This window comes from Staurois parvus, unplaced genomic scaffold (assembly GCF_062004578.1).
Source record: "Staurois parvus isolate SC_StPar_1 unplaced genomic scaffold, SC_StPar_1.0 ptg000636l, whole genome shotgun sequence".
NCBI lineage: Eukaryota > Metazoa > Chordata > Amphibia > Anura > Ranidae > Staurois > Staurois parvus.
The window spans coordinates 850,475-875,145 of NW_028318432.1; the positions used below are offsets into that span (position 1 = coordinate 850,475).

The 24,671-nt window shown below is 42.5% G+C and overlaps 1 protein-coding gene across 2 annotated transcripts in view; it reads right to left on the reverse strand.

Annotated features, from left to right (window-relative positions):
- Positions 1-345: 345 nt before the first annotated feature.
- HACD1 (3-hydroxyacyl-CoA dehydratase 1) overlaps positions 346-24,671 on the reverse strand; it is a 69,602-nt gene continuing 45,276 nt past the window's right edge. For both annotated transcript variants that reach the window (XM_089693710.1, XM_089693708.1), the window contains exons 5-7: positions 11,356-11,477; positions 2,582-2,760; positions 346-747 (exon numbers count right to left, since the gene is read on the reverse strand). In XM_089693710.1, coding sequence (XP_089549836.1) covers positions 665-747; positions 2,582-2,760; positions 11,356-11,477 — 384 coding nt within the window. In that variant the 3' untranslated portion in view covers positions 346-664. The remainder of the gene's footprint in view (positions 748-2,581; positions 2,761-11,355; positions 11,478-24,671) is intronic.

Here is a 24,671-nt window from a genome sequence, read left to right on the forward strand (position 1 = left end):
AGAATGGCTGCTGCCCTAGCTGTAGCGTTCTGGTATGCAATGTGCCTGTGAAGGCCGTCCCCACATTTATAAAGGTGGGGTCATAGCGGGTCCAACTCATAAGTGGACATGATGGGCATTCCCATATATTTCAAGGCAAAGTGTAAGTGACCGACCTGTAAAGTGGATGTGATTTAGTTGCCTGCACCCAGATGAGATTTGGACTGTGGGCAGGGTTAACAGTGTCACCATAATGTTGGTATGAAAGTAAAAGCTGACTTTATTTCCCTTTATTCGATGTTCTGAGATGTAGCTGATACAGTATTATAGATACAGTACAAAAATAAACAAGACAAATCACTGATGTCTGACTGAGAATTCATCTTCATTCGCTTTATAAAAAGATCACAAAGCACCTTAAAAACTCAATGAAAACATGAGTCAAAGTTGGTGAAGGTTGAAATCTATAAAAAAAATGGTGGGGTACGGGGGTTGGGTACAATCTGGGACTGGACGACCCAAAAACGCCATTGTAAATTCCAGATTGTTTGTTTTTGTTGGAAAAGAGTCTGTTGTATGTGGGACAAGGTTATCCAGGATTTGAAACCAACTGAACATTGCAGTGAGTAGACTTTGCAGAGCAAAGAGCCTCTGAGCATAAAGACTCCTTTACGATGTCATTGGGTTATTCGTCCTTTTCCACAAAGACTTCTCCATGCAGGACTTTTCTTCTTTGGCGGAGCATGTGGAAATACAGCTGGGGAAATACTGAAAAGAAAGATTTTAGATGGTGAATGATTTGTTACCGTTACTAAATGGTCAACAACATTATGGCTCCATTCATAAGGCCGATTAGGGGTGTGCACTGCCAAGAAACTGTGTATTTCTGGAGCAAGGATCACGGGTGGAAAAGTGTAAAGCCTTGTGATCTGCTATGACCCCACCACTTTGTCCAAAAAACATATGTGTTTATATGTATTAAGTCATGATGATAGCATGTGAACCTGTAAAAAAACACATAGGGGCGGGGCTTAGATGATATCATCATACATGGCGTGCCAATTAGAGCTTCCTATGTAACTATACTGTGTGTTGCACACCACTAGCGCAACAGGTGAAAAGAAAGGTGAACAGCCTCAGCCATGAGCTCCTCCTGAGCCCAGCCCTGATGCATTTCATCCTGCGCATTGGGGCTTCAACATATACAGTATTTCCCTTTGTATAGCTCACTGACTCATTTGTCATTTGCCATTTTGTTCCCCACCCATTCCTCCTATTTATTCAAGCTCTCCTGTCTGGGGGCTCAGGTTGGTGAGAGGAGCTTTGCGCTTGCTCCGAAACGCGTAACTGCCCCCTTTTGACGTCACTTCGGATACATGTGTTCTACGCTGGTCTCGGAAGTCTTGCCTCTGCAATCCACCTTTCCCTCAGCTGCTGGTTGGCGTGTGAGGTCAGAGAGAACTTTGACAGGAGAACTGCCATTATGTCTGTATGGGATGATGAGCTTGACTTACACTACTTCTCTGTTTTAAACTGTTTTCTCCAATAAATACTGGTGTTATTGCACTTAGATGCGCCTTCTCCTTTTCTTATGTCCTTATTAGAGTCTGACCACCATAGTAGATAAGTATTTCTTTCCTTTGATCTTCAGCTCCATCTAGTGCAGCACAGACAGAGAGTACAGGAAACAATCAGCTCACAAGATTTCCAGCAGGATTGACAGGTTTTTTTTGCAGATATACCACTTTCAATGGTTTATCCAACAGATCAAAAAGGGGCTAAGAGAAGTTCACTGTCAGGGTTTACATATGCTTTAAAGAAGAATTCCGGGCAAAACATTTTATTTCCCCATGAAGTGGGGCTGTCCCTGCAATGCATGGGTTAAACGCTTGTTTTTGTCTAAAGGTTCCCAAAGCTCAGATATACTTACCTAATCTGCCATCACTCTGGGTGCAAGACCGGTCCCTGCTGCTCCTGCCCCCCCCCCCCCTGCACGCTATCAGTCTTGTGAATGGGCTGTTTCAGATGTCACCATGCCCATAGACCTGCTCAGGATGTGAAGACGGCTGGAACAGTCCACTGTTGGATGTGGGGGAGCACAGGTTTTTCAGGGGATCGGAGGATGGGGTAAGTAGAGCTTTTTACTAAGCCTCTTGACAAAATGAGCAGTTAACCCATTCCGGGCGGGCACAGCCCCACTGCATGAGAAAACAACAATTCTGACTGGAGTTCTGCTTTAAGTTCTCATTTTCACTCAGCTGAAGAGTAGAATGAGTGACTCTTCCTTTCCACTCCTCAATGCCTGTGCCCTCTGGCTCCTTACAAACATCCAATTAGTGAGAGACAGTCTGAAAGCCAACAGTGTCAGCTCTACTCTCACCTTAGGAAACCCATAATGCTCTGTAAATGCTGAGTCACACATGCACCCTGTATTAAATGTTATGTTTATGTGTGTAAAATAAAGATTTGATATACATAGTAGAATAAAAAAAATAGTTGCGTAAAAAATTAAAAAGAGTTATATAGTTTAAGTTTTCAAATTGTTATGTTTTTGTTGTTTTAACTGCAAAAATAACATTGTAAAAAATATTTTCTGACTCACATGGTATATAAGAACACATGACGGCGATCAGGAAGTAGTAGTAATCGAAGGAAACGTTGTACTTGTTTGGAAGTCGCAGAGAGTACATTGCAGTCTTCCGCACATACGGTAAAGCAGCATAAATTGTTAAGAGTTCACCAGCTACACCAACAGGATACAAGACAATAAATAAATTATACCTGGAGAAGAAAAGCAGACAGTGTTAACTCCATTTCTGGAATACAGACGAAAAGTGATGAGTACAATAATGGAGAACTCCAGTATGATTATGTGTGTATAAGCTGCTATAAAAGAGCTGTATGATCGTGTTTAATTCATTTTTGGTATCCTGATTTAAGAACAGTCCCACTACAAGGGGTCATTTTACAGTTTCCTGCAGTCGGTCTTTAAAGTGCACCTGTGCTCAGTCTATGGACATTAAATTATTTATAATATATATATTTATATAATCAATGAAATGTGTAGAGGTGTTTGGTGTTGCCAAGGCCACCCACGGCTCAATTTTCAGCTGGTTCAAAATAATAGATCAAAATTCAAGCTGTGTATGGCCAGCTTAAAGTGTTACTAAACCCCGGACCCTGCATTCACTATATCTGGTCTCCCAGGACCCTGCATTCACTATATCTGGTCTTCCCGGACCCTGCATTCACTATATCTGGTCTTCCCGGACCCTGCATTCACTATATCCGGTCTCCCACAGTACACACAGCATGGAAATTATTTTAGTAAATCTAAACTGCTAAATATCTTTTCTCATCAACAGTTAGAGCAGTCTTGTGACTTCTATCAGTGTTCAGCCAAGCACTTGCTAAAGCTTGTAGGAGGAGTTTTCTTTCTGCTCTAGGAGGATGTAGAACCCCTGACCTCTGTCTTGACAGCACTGATTGGCTCTGTGCTGGTCACATGCACTCTCCCAAGAAAGAAAAAAAAAAAACCTATCTAGCAATACACACCAAGCTGAGCATGTTCAAAATGCCTATGGTTCGGTCTGTCTTATCAGGAGATAAGAGGTGGTTGCTTGACAAAGGGGAGGAACAGAGAAGAAAGGATCAAACAGCCTTTTTACACAATGTAGAGGATTAACCCCTTAGGTTCCAGAGTGAGTGTAACAAGCCTGTTTTACTGCATATACAGACTGATTTTACTGTTGTGGGTTTAGTAACACTTTAAGTTTTTAGAATCAAACTGAAACTTGCCATTAGAATCTCTATTCTATCTTTAAGGGTAAATTACTTAAGAATACACGCAGCTGCAGAGGGCAGTAAAAGCTCACTTAATGGTCCTTCACTGCTTGTCAATGAATATTTCCATTCATGCTAGGCCTTGTTAGAATTTTACAGGAAGGCAGAGAAATTAGCAAAATCCCCAGGTATTTCATAGTAAATGGTACTGTAGTGACACATAAGGCAACATGTCACTGTGTCACAGAAAGTACTTTATCTGGCCACTAGATGGCACTAAGTATTATAGGAATTCTTATTAGACTTAGCACCATCTAATGACCAAATGCAGTATTTTCTGTTTTAAATCAATACAAATATTCGACGAGGATAGGAAATAGCGCAACATTCCTTTTTGCACCATTCTCACAGAATGAAGGCACATGCACTTTTACTGGGTAAATGTCTTTGGAAATACACCTCTTAAAAGCTATGTATATACTTTAATGTCCATAGTCTCGACACGATTGCCTCTTAAAGGAACACTTTTTTGAAAGTTGATATAATCATCCAGTTACATTTTGCATATCTGCAATCAGACCTGGGAAAGGAAGATGAAGCTCTAGGAGACAATCAGTCTCTGATGCCTGCACATTTACTGATAGGAGAGAGTAGAGTGAGCAGCTATGGTAGCTCATCAATGCGTTGCTGCTGCTTCACTGTTCAATCAGCAGCTAGGGAGATGACACCACTATATTTCTTAACTCTAACAGAATATACAGTGTCATCCTCCTGGTTATGCTGTCCCATAGAGATGTATAAATCACAAAAATGGCTGCACAGAATTAAAATTAACTTGGCAGATAAGTCTCGAATGTATATTTATTTGCCCACTTGGAGTTTAAATGTTATCCTACTTATGTGTATCTTATAAATCATAGAATCTATCCTTTTCCTGTACTTCTTCCTTCTGAGGTACCTGGTTGATCTTGCCAGTCACCTTTCTTATTTGTACTAAACTGACCACACAAACCACAGATCCTGACCTGTATTATTGTGGTCAGTTTGCATAGGTACAGGACACTGGGCAGACACACAGCATGCTTGTATTATTTGTTCAGTTGTCAATCCCCCGAACAATCACAGCCTGCCTCTGGCACAGACCCTCTCCCAATCACATCTTTCCTCTTGAACACACTCATTCCCAATCACAGCCTGCCTCTGGCACTAAGCCCCTCACAATCACAGCTTACTTCTTGAACACACCCCTTCCCAATCACAGCTTGCCTCTGGCACAGAGCCCTTCCCAATCACAGCTTACCTCTTGAACACACCTCCTCCCAATAACAGCCTGCCTCTGGCACAGAGCCCCTCCAAATCACAGCTTACCTCTTGAACACACCCTCTCCCAATCACAGCCTGCCTCTGGCATAGATCCTCTCTCAATCACAGCTTGCCTCTGGCAAAGATCCCCTCCCAATCACAGCTTACCTCTTGAACACACCCATTCCCAATCACAGCCTGCCTCTGGCACAGACCCCCTCCCAATCACAGCATGCCTCTGGCAAAGACCCCCTCCCAATCACAGCTTGCCTCTGGCAAAGACCCCCTCCCAATCACAGCTTGCCTCTTGAACACCCCTTCCCAATCACAGCCTGCCTCTGGCACAGACCCACTCCCAATCACAGCTTGCCTCTTGAACACACCCCCTCCCAATCACAGCCTGCCTCTGGCACAGACCCCCTCCCAATCACAGCTTGCCTCTTGAACACAACTCCTCCCAATCACAGCCTGCCTCTGGTGCAGAGCCCCTCCCAATCACAGCGTACCTCTTAAGCACACCCCCTCCCAATCACAGCCTGCCTCTGGCATAGATCATCTCTCAATCACAGCTTGCCTCTGGCAAAGACCCCCTCCCAATCACAGCTTGCCTCTTGAACACACCCATTCCCAATCACAGCCTGCCTCTGGCACAGACGCCTTCCCAATCACAGCTTACATCTTGAACACACTCCTTCCCAATCACAGCTTAGCTCTTGAACATACCCCCTCCCAATCACAGCCTGCCTCTGGCACAGACCCCTTCCCAATCACAGCTTACCTCTTGAACACATCCCTTCCCAATCACAGCCTGCCTCTGGCAAAGACCCCTTTCCAATCACAGCTTGCCTCTTGAACACATCCCCTCCCAATCACAGCCTGCCTCTGGCATAGATTCTCTCTCAATCACAGCTTGCCTCTGGCAAAGACCCCCTCCCAATCAAAGCTTTCCTTGTGAACACCCCTTCCCAATCACATCTTCCTGCCTCTGGCACAGACCCCCTCCCAATCACAGCTTAGCTCTTGGACACACACCCTCCCAATCACACCTTGCCTCTGGCAAAGACCCCCTTCCAATCACAGCTTGCCTCTTAAACACACCCCCTCCCAGTCACAGCCTGGCTGTGGCATAGATCCTCTCTCAATCACAGCTTGCCTCTGGCAAATGACCTCCTCCCAGTCACAGCTTGCCTCTTGAACACACCCCCTCCCAATCACAGCCTGCCTCTGGCACAGACCCCCTCCCAATCACAGCTTACTTCTTGAACACACCCCTTCCCAATCACAGCCTGCCTCTGGCAAAGACCCCCTCCCAATCACAGCTTGCCTCTTAAACACACCCCCTCCCAATCACAGCTTGCCTCTGGCAAAGACCCCCTCCCAATCAAAGCTTTCCTCATGAACAACCATTCCCAATCACAGCATGCCGCTGGCACAGACCCCCTCCCAATCACAGCTTAGCTCTTGAACATACCCCCTCCCAATCACAGCCTGCCTCTGGCACAGACCCCTTCCCAATCACAGCTTAGCTCTTGAACATATTCCCTGCTCAAACACAGACTGCATCTTGCCTCAGGCTGAACAGACTATGGAATACAGGCCCCCTGTGTGTCTGCACAGTGTCCTGTAATCCCACCCCCACTATCAGGAGCAAGTGATGCATGGTATGTATTAGAAAACGTCTATAACATTGTATGTTCACAACTCATTTTATTTTACATTTTATAAATGTTAATTTTTGGATAATAGTTTTCTAATTTTATCTAGAATGTCCTTTATATTCTATATAGGATATACAATATTTTTCTATCACTGTAACCTGTCAGAATCAACTGCCTCCAGATACTCATTAAAACCGCGAGGTATTGTTGGTTAAATTCTGTGACAACCAGGGACACGATTCTCATATCAGTTTTACAAAGACATCAAGGTGAACTGTCTAGGCCGTGGCTGAAATTGTGTCACGGTTTGTGTGATATTCCTCAGCCCTCCTGGCGGACTGTCCTCCACCCCACAATGGATGTTCGATCAGATTAAGAATATAGGTCAACATCTCTGTGTGCAAGGCTTCTAACAAAAGACTGAGCGATGATAGCAATATTCCCCTGATATAGTGTCTTCATTCATCTCAGATCATCTATTGCAGTGTTCCAGTTTCAGGGACTGATAACAGGTTTATCCAATCATTCCGCACAAAAAGAAATCATGACATGTTAAGAGAAGTAGTACAATTAGACTATTGTCAGGTCAGTGAAGGGTAGAATCAACAAGTGTCCCTAATATCTTGGTCCAGACCCCAATTTATCCAATCTGCCCACACTGTGAAATGATCCTGTTTGCGCCTTCTCTTCAGTCTTGCGCAGTTGTACCGGCTCCTCTCCTGGACTGAAATTGCTTACTCTGATTTCACTGCACTCTGCGAGCTTCTCATAGTGTGTATTAGAAGCTGCTTCAAGTCAGATGAAGCCCACCTCATTCCTGGCTGGAAGACCTCATCTGGATGTCTCCCCCCCAGCCTTTCAGTCCCTGGTTTATCCCTTTCATTCATTGGAATGAATTCTCACATCTGTACACCTCCTATGGACCAGAACAATTTTTATATTTCTGCTATGGGCCTGTTTATTCGACAATAACATTGACATTACTTAACATGGAATTCCAGGATTTAATTAATGTACCACTACCCCAATAAGAGTCGCTAGAGATTTGGGTCCCCCTATAGTCCTGCACAGCCAGGCAACACATATTTTCCACAGACTTGCATTTCAGAGACAGTAAAACAGTCCTTGAGCTTGGATTTTTCTAAATTTTATTAGAGGATGATAAACTTGGATGGGGTAAGGGGTGTACAGTATGGGATGCCCAAGGGAACTGCAAACAAAGGACAGACTCCTTAGGAATTACAGTATGTACAAGTCCATAGAAGGGTTTATTTTCTTGAAGAGCTCTCCAGGCCTCTCCCAGTGTACCACTTCAAACCCCAGATGGTTCTCCTCTATCCAGCTGTCTGGAGGAATCCCTAGGAGGAATCCCTAGGCCAGGGGCTCCAGTGCATGCAATGTTAAGATGAAACAGTCCTGGGTAAGGAGCTAACCAGATTTCCCACCAGAGTGCTCTTTTCCCCTTAACTGGCCCAGGAGGTGTAGGATTACTCATTCACTGGTGTAGGTAGGTGGCTTCCTTCAGGTGAGGCTGAGCACTCCAAATCCCAGCCTGTAGGGAGGCCCCTTCCCACTGGGCCCCCTCTTAGGCTCCTACATCTCAGCTTTCCTCACATCTTCCACTCGAACTCTTCTGCTGCTAACCAGGCTCAGTCATACTTAAGGGCTGCTCTGTTCCCATTCCAAGCCTCCTGCTTGGGGAGTCTCTGGAGTATACAGACCAGCCCCTCCTCATCCCCATCTACTGCTTCTAGAATCTTCTCCAAAATTGTAGAGCAGGGGGAGGTATCAAGGAACTGATCAGCAGAGCCTCTCAGCCCTGACCCAAATTTGACCCCGCTGACTATTCCCTTGGCTGCTGCTCAGCCTCTCTAACTAACCCCTAGCTAACCAGAAGGGTGCTACACTCACTAATCTTAAAACTGACCCTCTCCCTCCTAACACCTATACTAACTAACATGTAGAATAGAGATGTCTGTAGTTACCTTTTTTCCAGCATGCTCTGACCCGGTCACATGATCCAGCTACCCTGTATCAGCTATCAGAGGCTTTAGGGGAGAGGCGTGAGCGCCACCAATGGATGGACCTTAGTAAGGCTATGGGTGATGTCATGCCCAGGCATTCCATCTGTTGTTGGAGCACTCTCTCCTCTCTCCTGCAGCTGGTGCTCACTGACACAGAGGAGATTACAGGACCAGTCTGGAACAGCCTGAAAATCAGCAAGTATATGCATCTTTCTTCCACCAGTTAGTATAGGTGTTCGGTGGGGGGAAGGGAGCAGGTTTACCATTAGTAAATGATATCCTGGAATTTCACTTTTAAAGTATAAATAAAGGCAAAACTTTTTTTTTAGTTTTGGATAGAGTGGAGAGGGATCAGAACACCTGTCAGTTTTTCTTTTTTGCTGTCTGTGCCCTTGATTAGGAGATTTACTCTCTATTTGCCCTGTATATTTGAGGGATTTGCATGGATTTCCTCTCATTTCATGCTTAACTATGGGACATGAAGTAAAGGGAAATCTCCACAATGGGACACAGATGGCGATAACCCTCCCCTGCTCTATCCAAAATGAAAAAAAGGTTCTGCCTATAATACTACTTTAAAATACCCAAATAATGTATTTATTATTTATTAGGGCAAACAAAGCTTTCATTTTTTTATGCAAGGTATAGACAAAAAATGTAACACAACTAAAAAACTGTAACATTATGATTCCTGTACAAAGCATTGCAAAGTTATTTACGAATGAATTAAAGGCTTTTCTTTTGTGGGCTTTTTATGACACATTAAATAAAGTAATAAACAAAACAAATCAAGAAATCAAGAAGTGAGCAGGGAAATTATAGTTAAGGGGAGAAGGGGAAGAAGGAACTAATAAGAGCTGTTTTAGGATTAACTAAGGGTTAATAAGGGGTTACATAAGAACGTGTTTTATTTAAAAAAAAAAAAAAAAACACTATATTTTTTACTTATCAGGTTACTGATAATGTTTAAAAACTCTTTGTCTGGAGATCTGTTTTGTGACAGCAGAAGCTTTTACAGCTGTCATATTTACATAGCAACTCCAGGCTGTCATTTTGACAGCTAGGAATTGTGAGCATCAGTGGAGCAGAAAGACAGCACATTCCCTGTGTACATCAATGCAGTCCAGTTCACAACCAGTTAAAGTGTATGTAAAGTCAAAACGTTTGGATAGAGTAGGGAAGGGTTAAAGCTACTGCCTGCTATATTTTTTTCTGTCTTTATCCAATTTAAAGTGTTACTAAACCCCTGACCCTGCATTTACTATATCTGGTCTCCCACAGTACACAGAACATGGAAATGCAATTATTTTAGTAAACATAAACTGCTAAATACCTTTTCTCATCAGCAGTTAGAGCAGTCTTGTGACTTCTATCAGTGTCCAGTAGAGCACTGGTTAAAGCTTGTAGGAGTTTTCATTCTCCCACTGATTGTCCTATGAGGCTGCATAACCCCTGACCTGGACAATACGGATTGGCCCTGTGCTGATCACATACACCCTCCCAAGAAAGAAAATAAAATTCCCTAGCAATACACACCAAACTGAGCATGTACAGTTTGCCCCCAAAGCTCTGTACTATCAGAAGATAGGCTGGGGTCAGTAGAAGAAGGGGAGGATCAGAGAAAACAGGATCAAACATTCTTTTTACACAATGTGGAGGATTAACCCCTTAAAGTCTGCAGTGAGTATAATCAGAATGCTTTACTACATATACAGACTGATGTTACTGTTGTGGGTTTGGTAACACTTTAAGAGAAACTTTACTCGGGCATGTGAAACTTAAAATTCAGCAGCTACAAATACTTAAGAAGCAGATAATTACCAGCCCATGCAGTCCAGCACTGTTTTACATGCAGCTGATTCTTCTAAGAGCTCTGTGCTGCCATCTTGGCTTTGTGAGCAGGCTGTCACTTTCAGATGAATCACAGCTGGACCCTTACTGCACATGTGCAAGAAGACAGACTGCTGTAAGACTGATCCTGTAGCCCCTTGAAATGTGTGACATTATCCAAGGAGGCTGTGGACAGTTGGGGGGTCATCCTTGTCTAGGTGTGGAATAGGGAAGTGGGAGTAGGTTCCATCAATAAAAAAGGTACTCACCCCCCCCAGCACCAAAAAAACCTATGATATAGTCATAGGCTTGGAGGAGGGTAACTTTCATTTTTGGGTGAAGGACCACTTTAGGGAGATTTCCCTTCACTTCCTGTTCCAGAGGCACAAGAGGGAGTCCACCTAAAATGAGGGAAAGTCCATTCTAAGTTCTGGTGGCAATTCAGGATCTCCCCTAATGTTCTGTGATAGTGTGAGTGGTCACTGGGGCAGATAAAGAGGGTGACTCTCCCCAGTGGGGATGTAGACCAGAATAACTGATTGGTTGTCATGAGTTACCAAACTTTGCAGCAGTTTCTGTGTCCCTGCTGCTGATGCCGGGGGATGTTAGCCAAACGTGAACCTAGCCCTAACTTCAGACGACTTGCACACCCAGAGTTTGTATTTCATATGGATGGTTCTGTTTCCTCCTACAATCCAGAAATCTGCTGGTAGACAACTTGTCTTCCACTTACAATCAGTCCACGTATATATACAGTATGTGAGAACACATCTCCTCACCTGGCCCATTTAATAAAGTATGGCACGTGCTTGAGAAGATTAAAAGTGTAGTAGGAATATCGAGTGACCTCCGTCACAGTCCATACAATCAGGAAGAGAAGAACGCTCTCCTCATTCTGGATCTGAAAACAAAAACACACAAAATGCAGTTTATTACTTTTTGGTGCATTAAGTCACGTCAGCAGTGCACAGTAAGATAAATGTCCTTGACCCTCTCCCTCCTCAAACCCTAAACCTCAACCTTCCCCCATCTGAACCCTAAGTAACCTTCCCTACTAACTTAACCCTAACACTTAACCTGATGCCTACCTGAACCCTAACACCTAACCCCCTTCCACCTAAAGTTTAAAATTTACACTCGCACCCAGGGGCGGACTGACCATTCGAAAACTCGGGCACTGCCTGAGGGCCCGGGGTCAGTAGGGGGCCCCATGAGATGCCCCTGGTACCTTTTTCATAGGCTTTTTTGAGTTTGGGCAAGGACACAGGGGCCCCATGATCCCCTATTGCCGGGGGGCCCCATGAGTTGTCAGTCCGCCCCTGCTCGCACCTCACCTAAACCCTAGCACTTTGGGGGGGGCACAGCAAGTGGAAAAACATTTTTTACCTTAAATGTATCATCTGTTAATTTTTTCCAGGGAAACAGAGAGACTATAACTTACCTGATCCGTCAATTCTCCAGAAAACAACAATTCCCCACGTCCAGTGGTAGACTGTTCCTGCCATCCTCACGTCCAGAGCCAGTCTATGAATATGATGAAGTCAGGTACAGCCCATGAACAAGATCTCTAGCATGCGGGGGCAGAAGCGGCACTTGGAGGATCGGCGGATTAGGTGAATATATCTACCCCCTACACAAAAACGAGCATATAACTCATGCAGTTCCAGCACAGCCCCACTGCATGGGAAAAAAAAATCTTAAATGAAGGGAATGCATTAAGGTAAGATATGTTTTAGCTTTAGAACCACTGTAAACCAGCTAAATGTTTTCTAGGTTCAATTAAATAAAGTTGTGCAAAGTCTTACAGTTCTTTTTCTTAAGAAAGTAGCCACAGCTGAGCCTAATTTATCCATTCAATTCAGATCTACTCAACTATGGCATGCTGAACACAAATATTGTACATTCCTGCAAAAAAGTGATAGGTTCTCAAATAAAAATATTTTTTCAAAAATGTTTGCTGAGTTACAGACCTCTTTGGGATGGAAATATGTCTCATTAAAGGTTTCCTCTATGAGAACCCAAGCATGTCTTCATTAGTCCATAATAAACTGCACATTCTATAATATGATAACAAGTGTGGTGGTACATGATGAAAAGTAGAATGATGCTTATGTAAGAGGGCCCTTTTCCACTCAGCACCAATGTAATGGGTCTCTTCTCCACTGACTATCAATGTAAGGGGGGCACTCTCCACTAACCACCAATGTAAATGGACACTTCTCCATTGACCACCAATGTAAGGGGCCCTTCTTCTCTGACCACCAATGTAATGGGTCCCTTCAACACTGACTACATTGGTGGATATTGGAGAGTGGCCCCCTTACATTGATAGTCAGTGTTGAAGGGACCCATTACATTGGTGATCAGTAGAGAAGGGCCCCTTCCATTAGTGGTCAGTGAAGAAGGGTCCCATTACATTGATGGCCAGAAGAGAAGGGTCCCATTACATTGATGGTCAGTGGAGAAGGGTTCCATTACATTGGTGGATATTGGAGAGTGGCCCCCTTACATTGATAATGGAACCCTTCTCCACTGACCATCAATGTAATGGGACCCTTCTCTTCTGGCCATCAATGTAATGGGACCCTTCTTCACTGACCACTAATGTAAGGGGCCCTTCTCTACTGATCACCAATGTAATGGGACCCTTCTGCACTGACCACCAATCTAAGGGGCCCTTATCCACTGAGCACCACTGTAATGGGGCCCTTCTCCACTGAACACCGTTGTAAGAGAGCTCCTCTCTACTGACTGCCAATGTGAAGGGTAATTCCTCCAATGTTCACAAATGTAAGAGGGCCCTTCTCCATTGACCACAAATGTAAGAGTGACCTTCTTCACTAACCACCAATGCAAAAGGTCCCTTCTCCACTGACCACCAATATATGGGGGGTGGGGTAGGGTTCTCCAATCTCTACAAATATAGAAGGGCCCATCTCCACTGACCACCAATATAAGGGGACCCTTCACCACTGACTTAATATAAGGGGTTTTTCTCCAATCACCACAAATGTGAGGGGGGCTTTCTCCACTGACAAATGTGATGCTAATCATACACTACTCGAAAAATCGTTTGAACGCATTTTCAAAAAACGTACACATGGTCGGGAGAGCAAACAATATTGCCACCATGTAATGACCGAATTTGGAACAATAAATCGTTTAATGGATATAAATTAATCTGTTTTTTGTTTGTTTTCTGCTTCGGGGTCACATATGCACAGTACCAACAGCTCGATTTTTAATGGGCAAGAAACGCATTAACCTTTCAATTTATCGTCTATTTTACAAATATATCTTGCAATTTTTTTGGCTCAAGAACATCACTACCAATTTTTGTGCTGTGCTCATTAACTGGAGGCAAAACTAACTAACTGCCCAAATGACAGATTTTCAAATGATTTGTCATCTAGTGCAGGGGTCTCCAAACTTTCTAAGCAAAGGGCCAGTTTACTGTCCTTTAGGCTTTAGGGGTGCCGGACTGTGGGCAGCGGGAGTAGAAAATGTCAGTGACCCATCATTGGTTTTAATAGGAGGAATAGTGCCCTGTTGTTGGTATCAATGAGGGGAATAGTGCCCCATTGATGGTGACAGTAGGGGGAATGGTGCTCCATCATTGGTGTCAGTTGATGGAACAGTTACCAGAGGGCCAAATAGAGGCAAGCAGAGGACCACCATTTGGAGACCACTGGTCTAGTGTATGGGGACCTCAAGGGAGCATTACCATTTTCGCTGTCTGCATTTCTTTTCTAGCCATAACTATTCATTTTATTCAGTGATTCTTACTGAAAATGTTGTCATATAGAGCAGGAGGGGGGTAAAATGTCCCTTAGGGAACACTGCATTTGTTTGTTAACGCCTATATCTGCAGCTTTCTGGTCTAGTCAATGTACTATGAGCCATATATATTTATTTATGTCATCTACTTATATAGTGTTGTCAATTTATGCAGCGCTTTACATATATATTGTACATTCACATCAGTACCTAACCCACAAGGGGTGTAGTCAGGGGCGGACTGACCATTTGGAAACTCGGGCACTGCCCGAGGGCCCGGGGTTAGTAGGGGGCCCCATGAGATGCCCCTGGTACCTTTTTCATAGGCTTTTTTGAGTTTGGGCAAGGACACAGGGGCCCCATGATCCCCTATTTCCCGGGGGCCCCATGAGTTGTCAGTCCGCCCCTGGGTGTAGTACAATCTAAGGTTCCTAACTTGCATTCATTCATACACATACTAGGGACAATTTAGACAGGAGCCAATTTACATACAAGCATGTCTTTGGAGTGTGGGAGGAAACTGGAATACCCAGAGGAAACCTATGCAGGCACAGGGAGAACATGCAAACTCCAGGTAGGTGGTGGGTTGGGATATGAACCAACAATCCTAGTACTGCCAGGCAGAAATGCTAACCATTTAGCCACTGTGCTGCCCATATACAATAATTTTTAGTAGGGGTTTATTGAGACATCAACATTATTTCAAGGGTTTCTTTGTAGTTAAACGTTTATGATACAGCAGCATAGAGGACTACTCCTGATGAAAAGTTAGACATTTACTGTACAGTATATCAAGCTTCAAGAGATTAAATCCATTGGGGTATCCTCTGTGTGACAAGTGCACCACCTGCTGGCAAGCTTTCAACATTACAGTACCCAAGTTCGCAATTGCACCTGTAGCAGCCTGTAGTTTGGAATACAATTCCTGGGTATCAGCATGTAGTGTAATCTGGAGTGCAATCATCGGTCTGCTATCGTTCATCATAAAATCTGAGCTCTGTGGTGATCACAGTGCTGCACTCACATTATTCCAGCTGAATACAAATGCTACTTGGTCTATTCTAGTGCATAATAGTATCCGCAGGAGAGGAAACTTTGTACTGACTTTTGTGATTACACAATATACACGTTGCCAATATTTAAAAATAGTTTTTAGTGACACTCTGTTCTTAAGCTGTGAATGGGAAATATACTTAATGCCTTTATTTATTTAAAGCAGGGAAGATCCACTGTCAGCTTTTTATTACTATCCGTCTTTCTGCTGCAAAGATTATCCCTCTCTATTTGTCCTTGTGACCAGGGGCGGACTGACAACTCATGGGGCCCCCGGGCAATAGGGGATCATGGGGCCCCTGTGTCCTTGCCCAAATTTAAAAAAGCCTATGAAAAAAGGTATCAGGGGCATCTCATGGGGCCCCCTACTGACCCCGGGCCCTCAGGCAGTGCCCAAGTTTCCAAACGGTAAGTTCGCCCCTGCTTGTGACCATTGGCACTAAAACTGAAAATGGAGGAAAATCTAAAATTTTGTGTTGTCACTGGAACGGGAATAGAGAGGAAATCTTTCAATGGACACACTTGTTTCAGTGACATCTGTCTAAGAGAGGATTGCCCTTACTGTTGTGTCTGAAGACAAGAAATGAAGGAAAATTTGCCCAGCGAGACAGACAGCAAGAAATAGGAGGTTTAACCATTCACTTATCAAAATATCAGAGTAAAGAAAACAAGGAATATTTATAGTATGCAAATACTAAATAACATTACACAAATGAAAGCATTGCAAATGTCATTTTTTCCCCATAAAACATTGTTTTATGACATTTACACATTTACTTGACTAGGGCCATGAGATGATCCATTACAACACCATATACTGTATATGTTTTAATTTTCACTGTCTATTTGATATCATTATCATGACCCACCACCAAAAAAAACCCCAACAAAAACACCTAATTTTATTACTCCTGACACATCAGGATACCACATACATGCAGGGGCGTCCCTAGGCAGGTGTGGGGTGTGCGTGCCGGACCGGGTGACACCTATTGCACCGGGTGACACTGAACCCGCTCTACAACAAGGTAAGTTTTAAAGCAAGCTGACAATCCCCACAGGATGGATCGGATCTATAGATTGAGCATAATATATTCACATTGTATTCTGATTTGCTGATCAAGGAAACATTTCCAGTATGTCCCTTTGACATGTCTATCATATGATCAAATTCTGTTGAATGGGAATAGCCACATACTGACCAAAATGTGGCCAGTCCAGAAACTGGCCAAGCTTCGATCAGTGTATGGCCAGCTTAACCTTGATCAAGCTCTGACCTAACTATATCATCCCTATTTTTTTTTGGCACCAGACATTTTTGTTTACACAGACCCCCTCCATCAGGTAGAAAAACATACAATGCATCTTTTTCCCTCAAAGAGGAGATACTTACATGAGTGGATTCTAACACTAGTGATCACTGTGATTGGCTATTACAATGATCAGGAGCTGGTCTTACTGTCTCCCGATTGTTACGACCAGGAATTGTTGGTGACAGTTCAGCCTCTGTGCCGGGCCAACACAAACACATGCGCAATGCCACGGAAGACACCCCACTTTCCTGACACTGCATATACAGTATGTGTTACGCCATCATCAAATGTTGCCACCCCTGACAAGCCCAGACAGTGCCCCAGAGTGCCATTACACCCTGGTTGAGAAAGGCTAATGTAGGCAATACAATACAGTATATGGTATTGCAATTGATCTTATTATTGTCTGAACCAAGATCATTTGTAAATGTCATAAAACCAGTGGCAGAACTACCAGAGTTGCAAAGGTCCGGGCCCTGACGTTCCACCACCACGGGGGTCCCAAGACAGAAGGAGAATGTGAAAGGGTCCCACTGTGGGACTGTAGCAAAGCCCCACAATGGGAGTAAAGGGCCATGATTAGTGTGAAGGACCCAGGGCTCAGAAGAAAGGGCCCCGGGACTGATGGAAAGGGCCCCGGGCCCATCATGGTTTTTTGACCCAGGGCCCTGAAGGTTCTAGTTATGACTCTGCATAAACCTTTTTTTTGTAATATTCACATATTAGCAGATATTATTTGCATGCTATAAATATCAGTTATTTCTTTTCTCTGAGGCTTTGCGCTTTTATGGAATATGGTATGCAAAAAGTGAATCTCTTTCTCTGACTCCCTGCTGCTCTACCTTTCTCAACCTTTTTAGCCCTGAGGAACTCTTAAAATAGTTTTCAGGTATTATGGAACCCTTGCTGAAAATGATATCTACAGCCCCATGTTACACTTTGAAGATCAAGAAGCTACAATATAAATATAAAATGAAAAAGAATAAGTAAAAGAGCTAGAGTATTTGGCATCAAAGGAGGATCATTTGTGAGTACCTGTTCATCTATATGAAATTATTTTCTGTAAGAATTACAAAATGAAAATGAAAAATAATAGTATGTCTTGGAAAGAAAACCAGACTCCCTTACACTGGTGGTCAGTGGAAAAATGATGAATATTATTATTATAGAGGATTTATATAGCGCCAACAGTTTATGCAGTGCTTTACAACATAAGGGCAGACAGTACAATTACAATACAAATTAATACAGGAGGGATCACAGGGCCCTGCTCGTTAGAGCTTACAATCTAAGAGAAAAATGCTTTCTTTTTCTTTTTTTTTTAATTCTTTATTTTGAAGAAATAGTATAACACAATATTCCAACAAATATACAACTGAATGGAATGCAGAAAACTTTTTTTACACCGAAAGATACATACAAAAGAGTCAGCAAATCCACTTGTCTACATTCCTAAAACATACCATCTCCTCCTTTATTTTTCATTTTACTATTAGAGGGGGAAACAACAATCAACCCCAGTGGGGAAAGTTTAATGCAGGGAGTGCGTAGACAATAAGAGGGATTAGAAAGGAGGAAGGGGAGAAGGGTGGGGAGGGGAAGGAATAAACAGAGGAAGGGAAGGAAAGCAGCAACAGACAGGTAGATAAGTTGGGAAAAAAGGGATGGAGGAGAGAAATCCATCTATCCTCCTGGCCCTACGCCCATAGCAATCCCACTGTCCCACCAGAAAACATGAGGGGTATTTAAATTGCTCTCCTCATCTCATGATTAGGAGGCCAGCACAGTCATCTTTGTAAAAGAAGTAGAGGGTCATAAAAACAGAAAAATGCTTTCTTACATTGGTGGTTAGCGGGAGCATGAGGACCTCACATGGAGGTTAGGTCTTCTCGGTGAGAAGAACAATGCCCATTACATTGGTGAACAGTGAAAAAGAATGCACCATTTCATTAGGGGAAGTGGTAGGAGCACAACCTTGCATTGTGGTCAGTGAGATAATACATGCTCTTTACGTTTGTGGTCAGTGGGAAGAATCGTTAGTGTCATGCTGTTGACTTTGCCAAGTGATGTTGGCCCAGGAACTTCGCAGACACCATGAGATGGGAGGTCAGTCTGCCACTGCTAAAGGAACCCCTAGCTACCTCTGGAGGAACCAATGAACCCTGGTTGAGAATGGCTGGTTTAGATTTTAACAATACTTTACACAGCACCAAAACTTCTTATTTGACCAACTTATTATTTACCAGTCTGTTTGATGTAATTCTGATATATTTTTTATAGTAGACAATACTTTGCCTAAAATTACCAAAATGTCCCAAAAACTATAATAACATTGAATACAAAACGAAGGGTGCAAACAGCAGTTTTCTGTACGGGATGGAAGAACTGTACCTGATCAAACAAGGATTGCTGTATTTCAAGAACATTTTGGAGTAAAGCAACTTTTATAGTATATTATACTCATCCATAAATGTTCTAAAACACCATTATATAATCCAATCTACTCTTACTTTGCTACTTTACAATGCTGCAATGCTAAAATAAAATATTAAATATCTCTAGGAAAAGCCCCCCAAAAAAGATTTAAAGACTACACAAACTCACTTCAGCATTGGGTGTACACCAGCCTTCCTGTTAGCGACAACAGTGGACCATTTCTGATTATTGTGTGTTAGCACAGTCACCTGAAGTCTCTATCGGGCCTACATGTGACAGGGTGACAAGGGGCAATTTATTAAAAGCAGTCAAAACCCTAGAGTGCCACTGGAAGACATTGTCAATCCATATCATCTGAACAAGGACCTTCATGGAAAACTGGAAATTTAAAAAAAGGTTAGCAACAACTATTGAAATGGCATTAAAATATTAAAGTTTATACAAGCTTTAGTGATTGAGTTTAGATCTAACAGGGAGGGGTTTTTTTTTTCTTCCTGTAGAGGACTGAATTACAGTCATGTGAAATATGACGCATATATTTTATACATTGTATGTGCTGCATTTGGTTGTTTATTTCTGTCTTGTTTAGTCACAGTATAATGAACACCATCACAAAGCAACATGAACAGATTTTGAGGTTTCACAGTTCCTGATGGAAACGCGTAGACCAGTATAGTGACTTTATCACGCCCTCTATTTGGTTTCTATGCTGTATCGTGTTCTAATGCTTGCTTTTTGTAAATGCTCTATGGCCTTTTTTAATATGGAATCTTCCAATAAAATTTTGTGTACATTTTAATGGTTTGTGATCTTCACTATTGGAGGAGTAATTAAAGTTCCACCCTCTCTTTGGTATATGGTTTAATGATTTGTGGATGATGCCTCTTATAGTGTATTTTTAATTTATTTTAACACTCCACCTATATACACTTATAAATCTGGGTTTAGAACTAGATGGGTTTAAATTTATTTTTTATTTTTTTGATCCCACCAACACAGTGAAACGGAAGAGAATGAGTGGTGGATATAAATGTATGTGTTACAGTACATTTCTTTTTTGCAGTAAGTGCAGAGACATGGAAGGGAGCCCAGGAGCTCGGAGAATGAACCATGCCTCTTCTTAAACAGCCCAGTCTGCAGATACCTCCCTTCATGCCAAGATCAGCTCCAAGAACCACAAGCTTCACATAAAAACGTAATCTGAAACGAGAGCCTTCTTCCAGCCCCAAACAAAGTACAGCATTGATTATGGATGTGTTTATTCGAAGCACTGAATCATACACATTAAAATTTATTGCCAACACCAGGTTGCATTAAATGAGAAAGAAGAAAGACAGGCCTTAAAGAGAGATTTGTGCTTTTGAACTGTTTATCAGCCACAGCAAAAAGAAAAAACATAAACTGATCCATCACTTCATGATTAGCATAGGTTGGATAAGGGTAGAACTAAAACTAGAAAGCTCCAGGTTGGTGTTTCTATTTAAAAAAAAAAAAAAAAAAGACAAACAGGTTTTGATACGTTTAATAAATTGCCCAAGCTTTCTGCCTAAACATAGACATCATTAGATATGGACACCTATGGCACAAATACTGGGTTTCATGTTCGACTCCCAGGGTCTAGTGAGATCTCTAACAAAGTAACACCAACGGTTCCATCACTTAATGGTTGGCCTACTTTAGACTAGAGCAGATCTAAACTACAATGCCCCAGACTGGTGTAGCTATTAAAAAAAAAGACAAATAGGTTTTGATACGTTTAATAAATTGCCCAAGCTTTCTGCCTAAACATAGACATCACTAGATATGGACACCTATGGCACAAATACTGGGTTTCCTTTTCGATTCCCAGGGTCTAGTGAGATCTCTAACAAAGCAACACCAGATGTTCCATCACTTAACGGTTGGCCTAGTTTGGACTAGAGCAGATCTAAACTAGAATGCCCCAGACTGGTGTTGCTATAAAAAAAGACTTAGGTTTTGATTAGTCCGCTTTTCTGGCTATATGGGATTTTCTTTGTACTTTTTGCTATTAATAAATTGCCTTAGCTGTCTGCTTAACCATAGGCATCATCAATCTGGGCACCTATGGTACATGCCCAGGGTCTCCTGTTTGGTTTCCTGGGTCTAGAGAGATCTCTAACAGAGCAGATCACTCCAACTGTAAGAGCCATAACCCACCTGTTAGCATGGATCTGGCAGAACTTTAATTAGAAAAGATGCAAGAAGTAGAGGTGTGCGGGACCTCTGCAGCTTTTCCCAAGGAAGTAAACAGTGAAGCTCCCGCTGACCACCAAAGAACTGGGTCATAAACCAGTGAAAATTATTTATAATTATGATATTATTGTTATTATTATTATTATAGGACACTGACCACTGTACACCAAAGTTATGGGGGCACTAACCCCTGGCATGTATAAGGTGACACTTACCAGTGACCACCAACATTTAAGGGCTCACTCATCACTGACCACCAGCATAAGGGTCCACGCCCTGGAAGTTTTGCAGTGCATTAAATTGGGTATACATGTATAGTGTTTTTTCAACCAGCAGGTTAAATGAATAAAAGAAACGTGACAAATCCCCCACATCAACACAACTAAGCTATTGCTAAGCTATTGTATTCTAACAGGGGGGCACCCCCCTTGCCAGAATACACTGATCAGCTCTTACAGCTATTGGCTGTAAAGGCTGACCGAATGCTGGTTTTCCATCAAGACCATTTGTCAGAAGCTGGTCGTTAGACTAGTTTTTGTTGAACCAACAGTGGTACACAAGGACAAAAGGTTCAGTAGGATCCATCCAACTTTCAGTACATGTGTACCAGGCTTTATATAGCCCTGGCCTGTGCACACTGACTTCTGCTCTGTATACACAATGTTGTAATTTATGTAGTCCTGACCATTTCACTTTAGACACAATGTATGTACATTAGAATATCCTGATGTTTGCACTGTTTATGCTGTGTTGTACATTACATTGTCCTGGCTGCTGCACTTTATATACTGTGCCATTGCACTCTAAATGTTATGTTGTACATTACATAATTCTGACTTGTGCACTGAATATGAACTGTTGTGTATTACATAGTCCTGACCCTTGCATCCCATATGCTATGTAGTATTTTACATGGTCCTGAGAACCACGTGCTGTATGCTGTATATATGCTGTATGCTGTATATATGAGGGGTGTTCAAATCAAACTGAGACTTTTGAGTTTATGTAATAAAAGAACAAATTTCAAGGAATGGAAATTGCATTTATTTTTTGACATATCCTTACATGCCCTCTTACACTGATAATCAGTGGAGAAAGAACCCATTACATTGGTGCTCAGTGGAAAAGGGCCCTCTTACATAAGCATAATTTTATTTTTTATGTACCATCACACTTGTTATCAAATTATATGAGGAACGTTCAAGTCAAACCAGGCCTTTTGAGTTGATATAGTAAAAGAGCAGATTTCAAGGACTGGAAATTGCATTTATTTTTTGACATACTCTCCTGCTACATAATACACTTATCACAGTGTTTAACCGCTTCCCGTCTGTCCTATAGCATAAATACTGCTACAGGGCAGCACGGCTGTGCAAAATCACGTACATATATGTGATTCTGCATTTCCGGGTAGGGAGCGCACGTGAGGCTTGTGCACCCTACCCATGGCTGTAAATCACCTGGTCCTGGCAGGTGATTACTTGCCGGTGCCTGGTGACTGCCAAGCACCTCTGACGGGGAGGAGAACTGTTTGAAAACAAAACAGTACTCCTCCCTGTCTGCTCTTGCACACTGTGTGCGTGCAGTGTGTTTACAGTGTTTACAGTGAAGCACAAACACACAGTCCCATAGTAAAACACTCCCAGCACACAGTTAACCCTTTGATCACCCCTCATGTTAACCCCTTCCTGCCCAGTGCCATTAGTACAAATCAGTGTATTTTTATAGCACTGATCACTGTATTGGTGTCACTAGGAATGGCAGTAACACCAAGTCAGTTCCCCCCAGTGTCAGAATGCCCGCCACAGTCCCGCTATAAGTCGCTGATCACCACGATTACTAGTGAAAATTAAAAAAAAATTCAGTATAAATACCGCCATTTGTAAACGCTATAACTTTCACGTAAACCAATTAATTTACTTATATTGGAATTTTTTTTAGCAAAGACATATAGCATAATACATTTTGGCCTAAATTTATGATGAAATTTGATTTTTACAATTTTTTTACTGGACGTGTTTAATAACAAAAAGTCAAAAATATAGTTTTTTTTCTCAGAGTTGTCAGTCTATTTTTTTTATAGCGCAAAAAATAAAAACACACACAGGTGACCAAATACCACCAAAAGAAAGCTAAATTCATGGGAAAAAAGGACCCAAATTTCATTTGGGTGCAGCGTTGCATGACCGCGCAATTGTCATTTAAAATAAAGCAGCACCTTAACGCAAAAAATGGCCTGGTCAGGAAGGGGGGGAAATCCTCAGGAGGGCAAGTGGTTAACTATTGTCTGGAAAGTTCTGGCATAGAAAAATTTGTCAGTATGTCTGAACCATCCTGGGACAGCCTGCTTTACTTCGTCCCCATTGTGTTCACCGTTCTCACAGAAAGATTCATCTCTTCTGCAATTTCATGACAGGTTCTGCGTCGATTATCCAGGATCAGATGTTCTACGCTCTCACAGGAATGACTGCTTTGGGCTGGGAACCACCATGGCTGGGATCGTCATTGACGGACGTACGGACATCTTTGAAAATGTTTACACCATTCAAATGTCTTACTACGGCTGATTGTCTCATCGCCGTACTGTGCTTGAAGTCTTCTATAGATATCGGTGGGTTTTATGCCTTTGTTTACAAGAAACTTCATCACCACACGCTGTTCCAAGCACGCACTGACACTGTGGTCCACCATCTTGATTAACGGTCTCTGGACTGGCTGCCTATCAGTAATAGGACACACTCGCCACTTACTACTGCGTGTAGTATCACCATGCCAGCATCCATTTTTATACCTGTAAAATTAAAAGTCCCGGTTTGACTTGAACGCCCCTCGTATGTTACATAGTTCTAAAAGCTGAGGTGTATCATCTTACCATCCCTCTGCATTCTTACTAGTGCTTACCTCGGGCGAGTGCAGGGAGCTGGAGACAGTTGTTACAAAGCAAAGCAGCCATCTCGTTGCTAACTGTGATGTTAGGCAGAGAGGGGATGACATGTCCAATATCACAGCTAGTGTTAGAGGGCACTTAGGGACATCGGACATATATTAAATATTTTGTCCCATTGGGAACTCAAAATTGTAAACAAATATATATAGCGATAATTGATAAGTATTTTACTGTCTTGGCCCCCTGTCCACCTTCATCAATGACCTAGATAATACTTGTTTTAAAAAGCAGTCTGATGTGCCTGATTCCTGCACTCAGCTGTCACTGGATAGGAAGTGACAAATGTCCCCAGTGGGCACAGGGACAGCAATAAAAACCCAACAGAGGTTCTAAACCTTCGCTACTCTATCCAAAA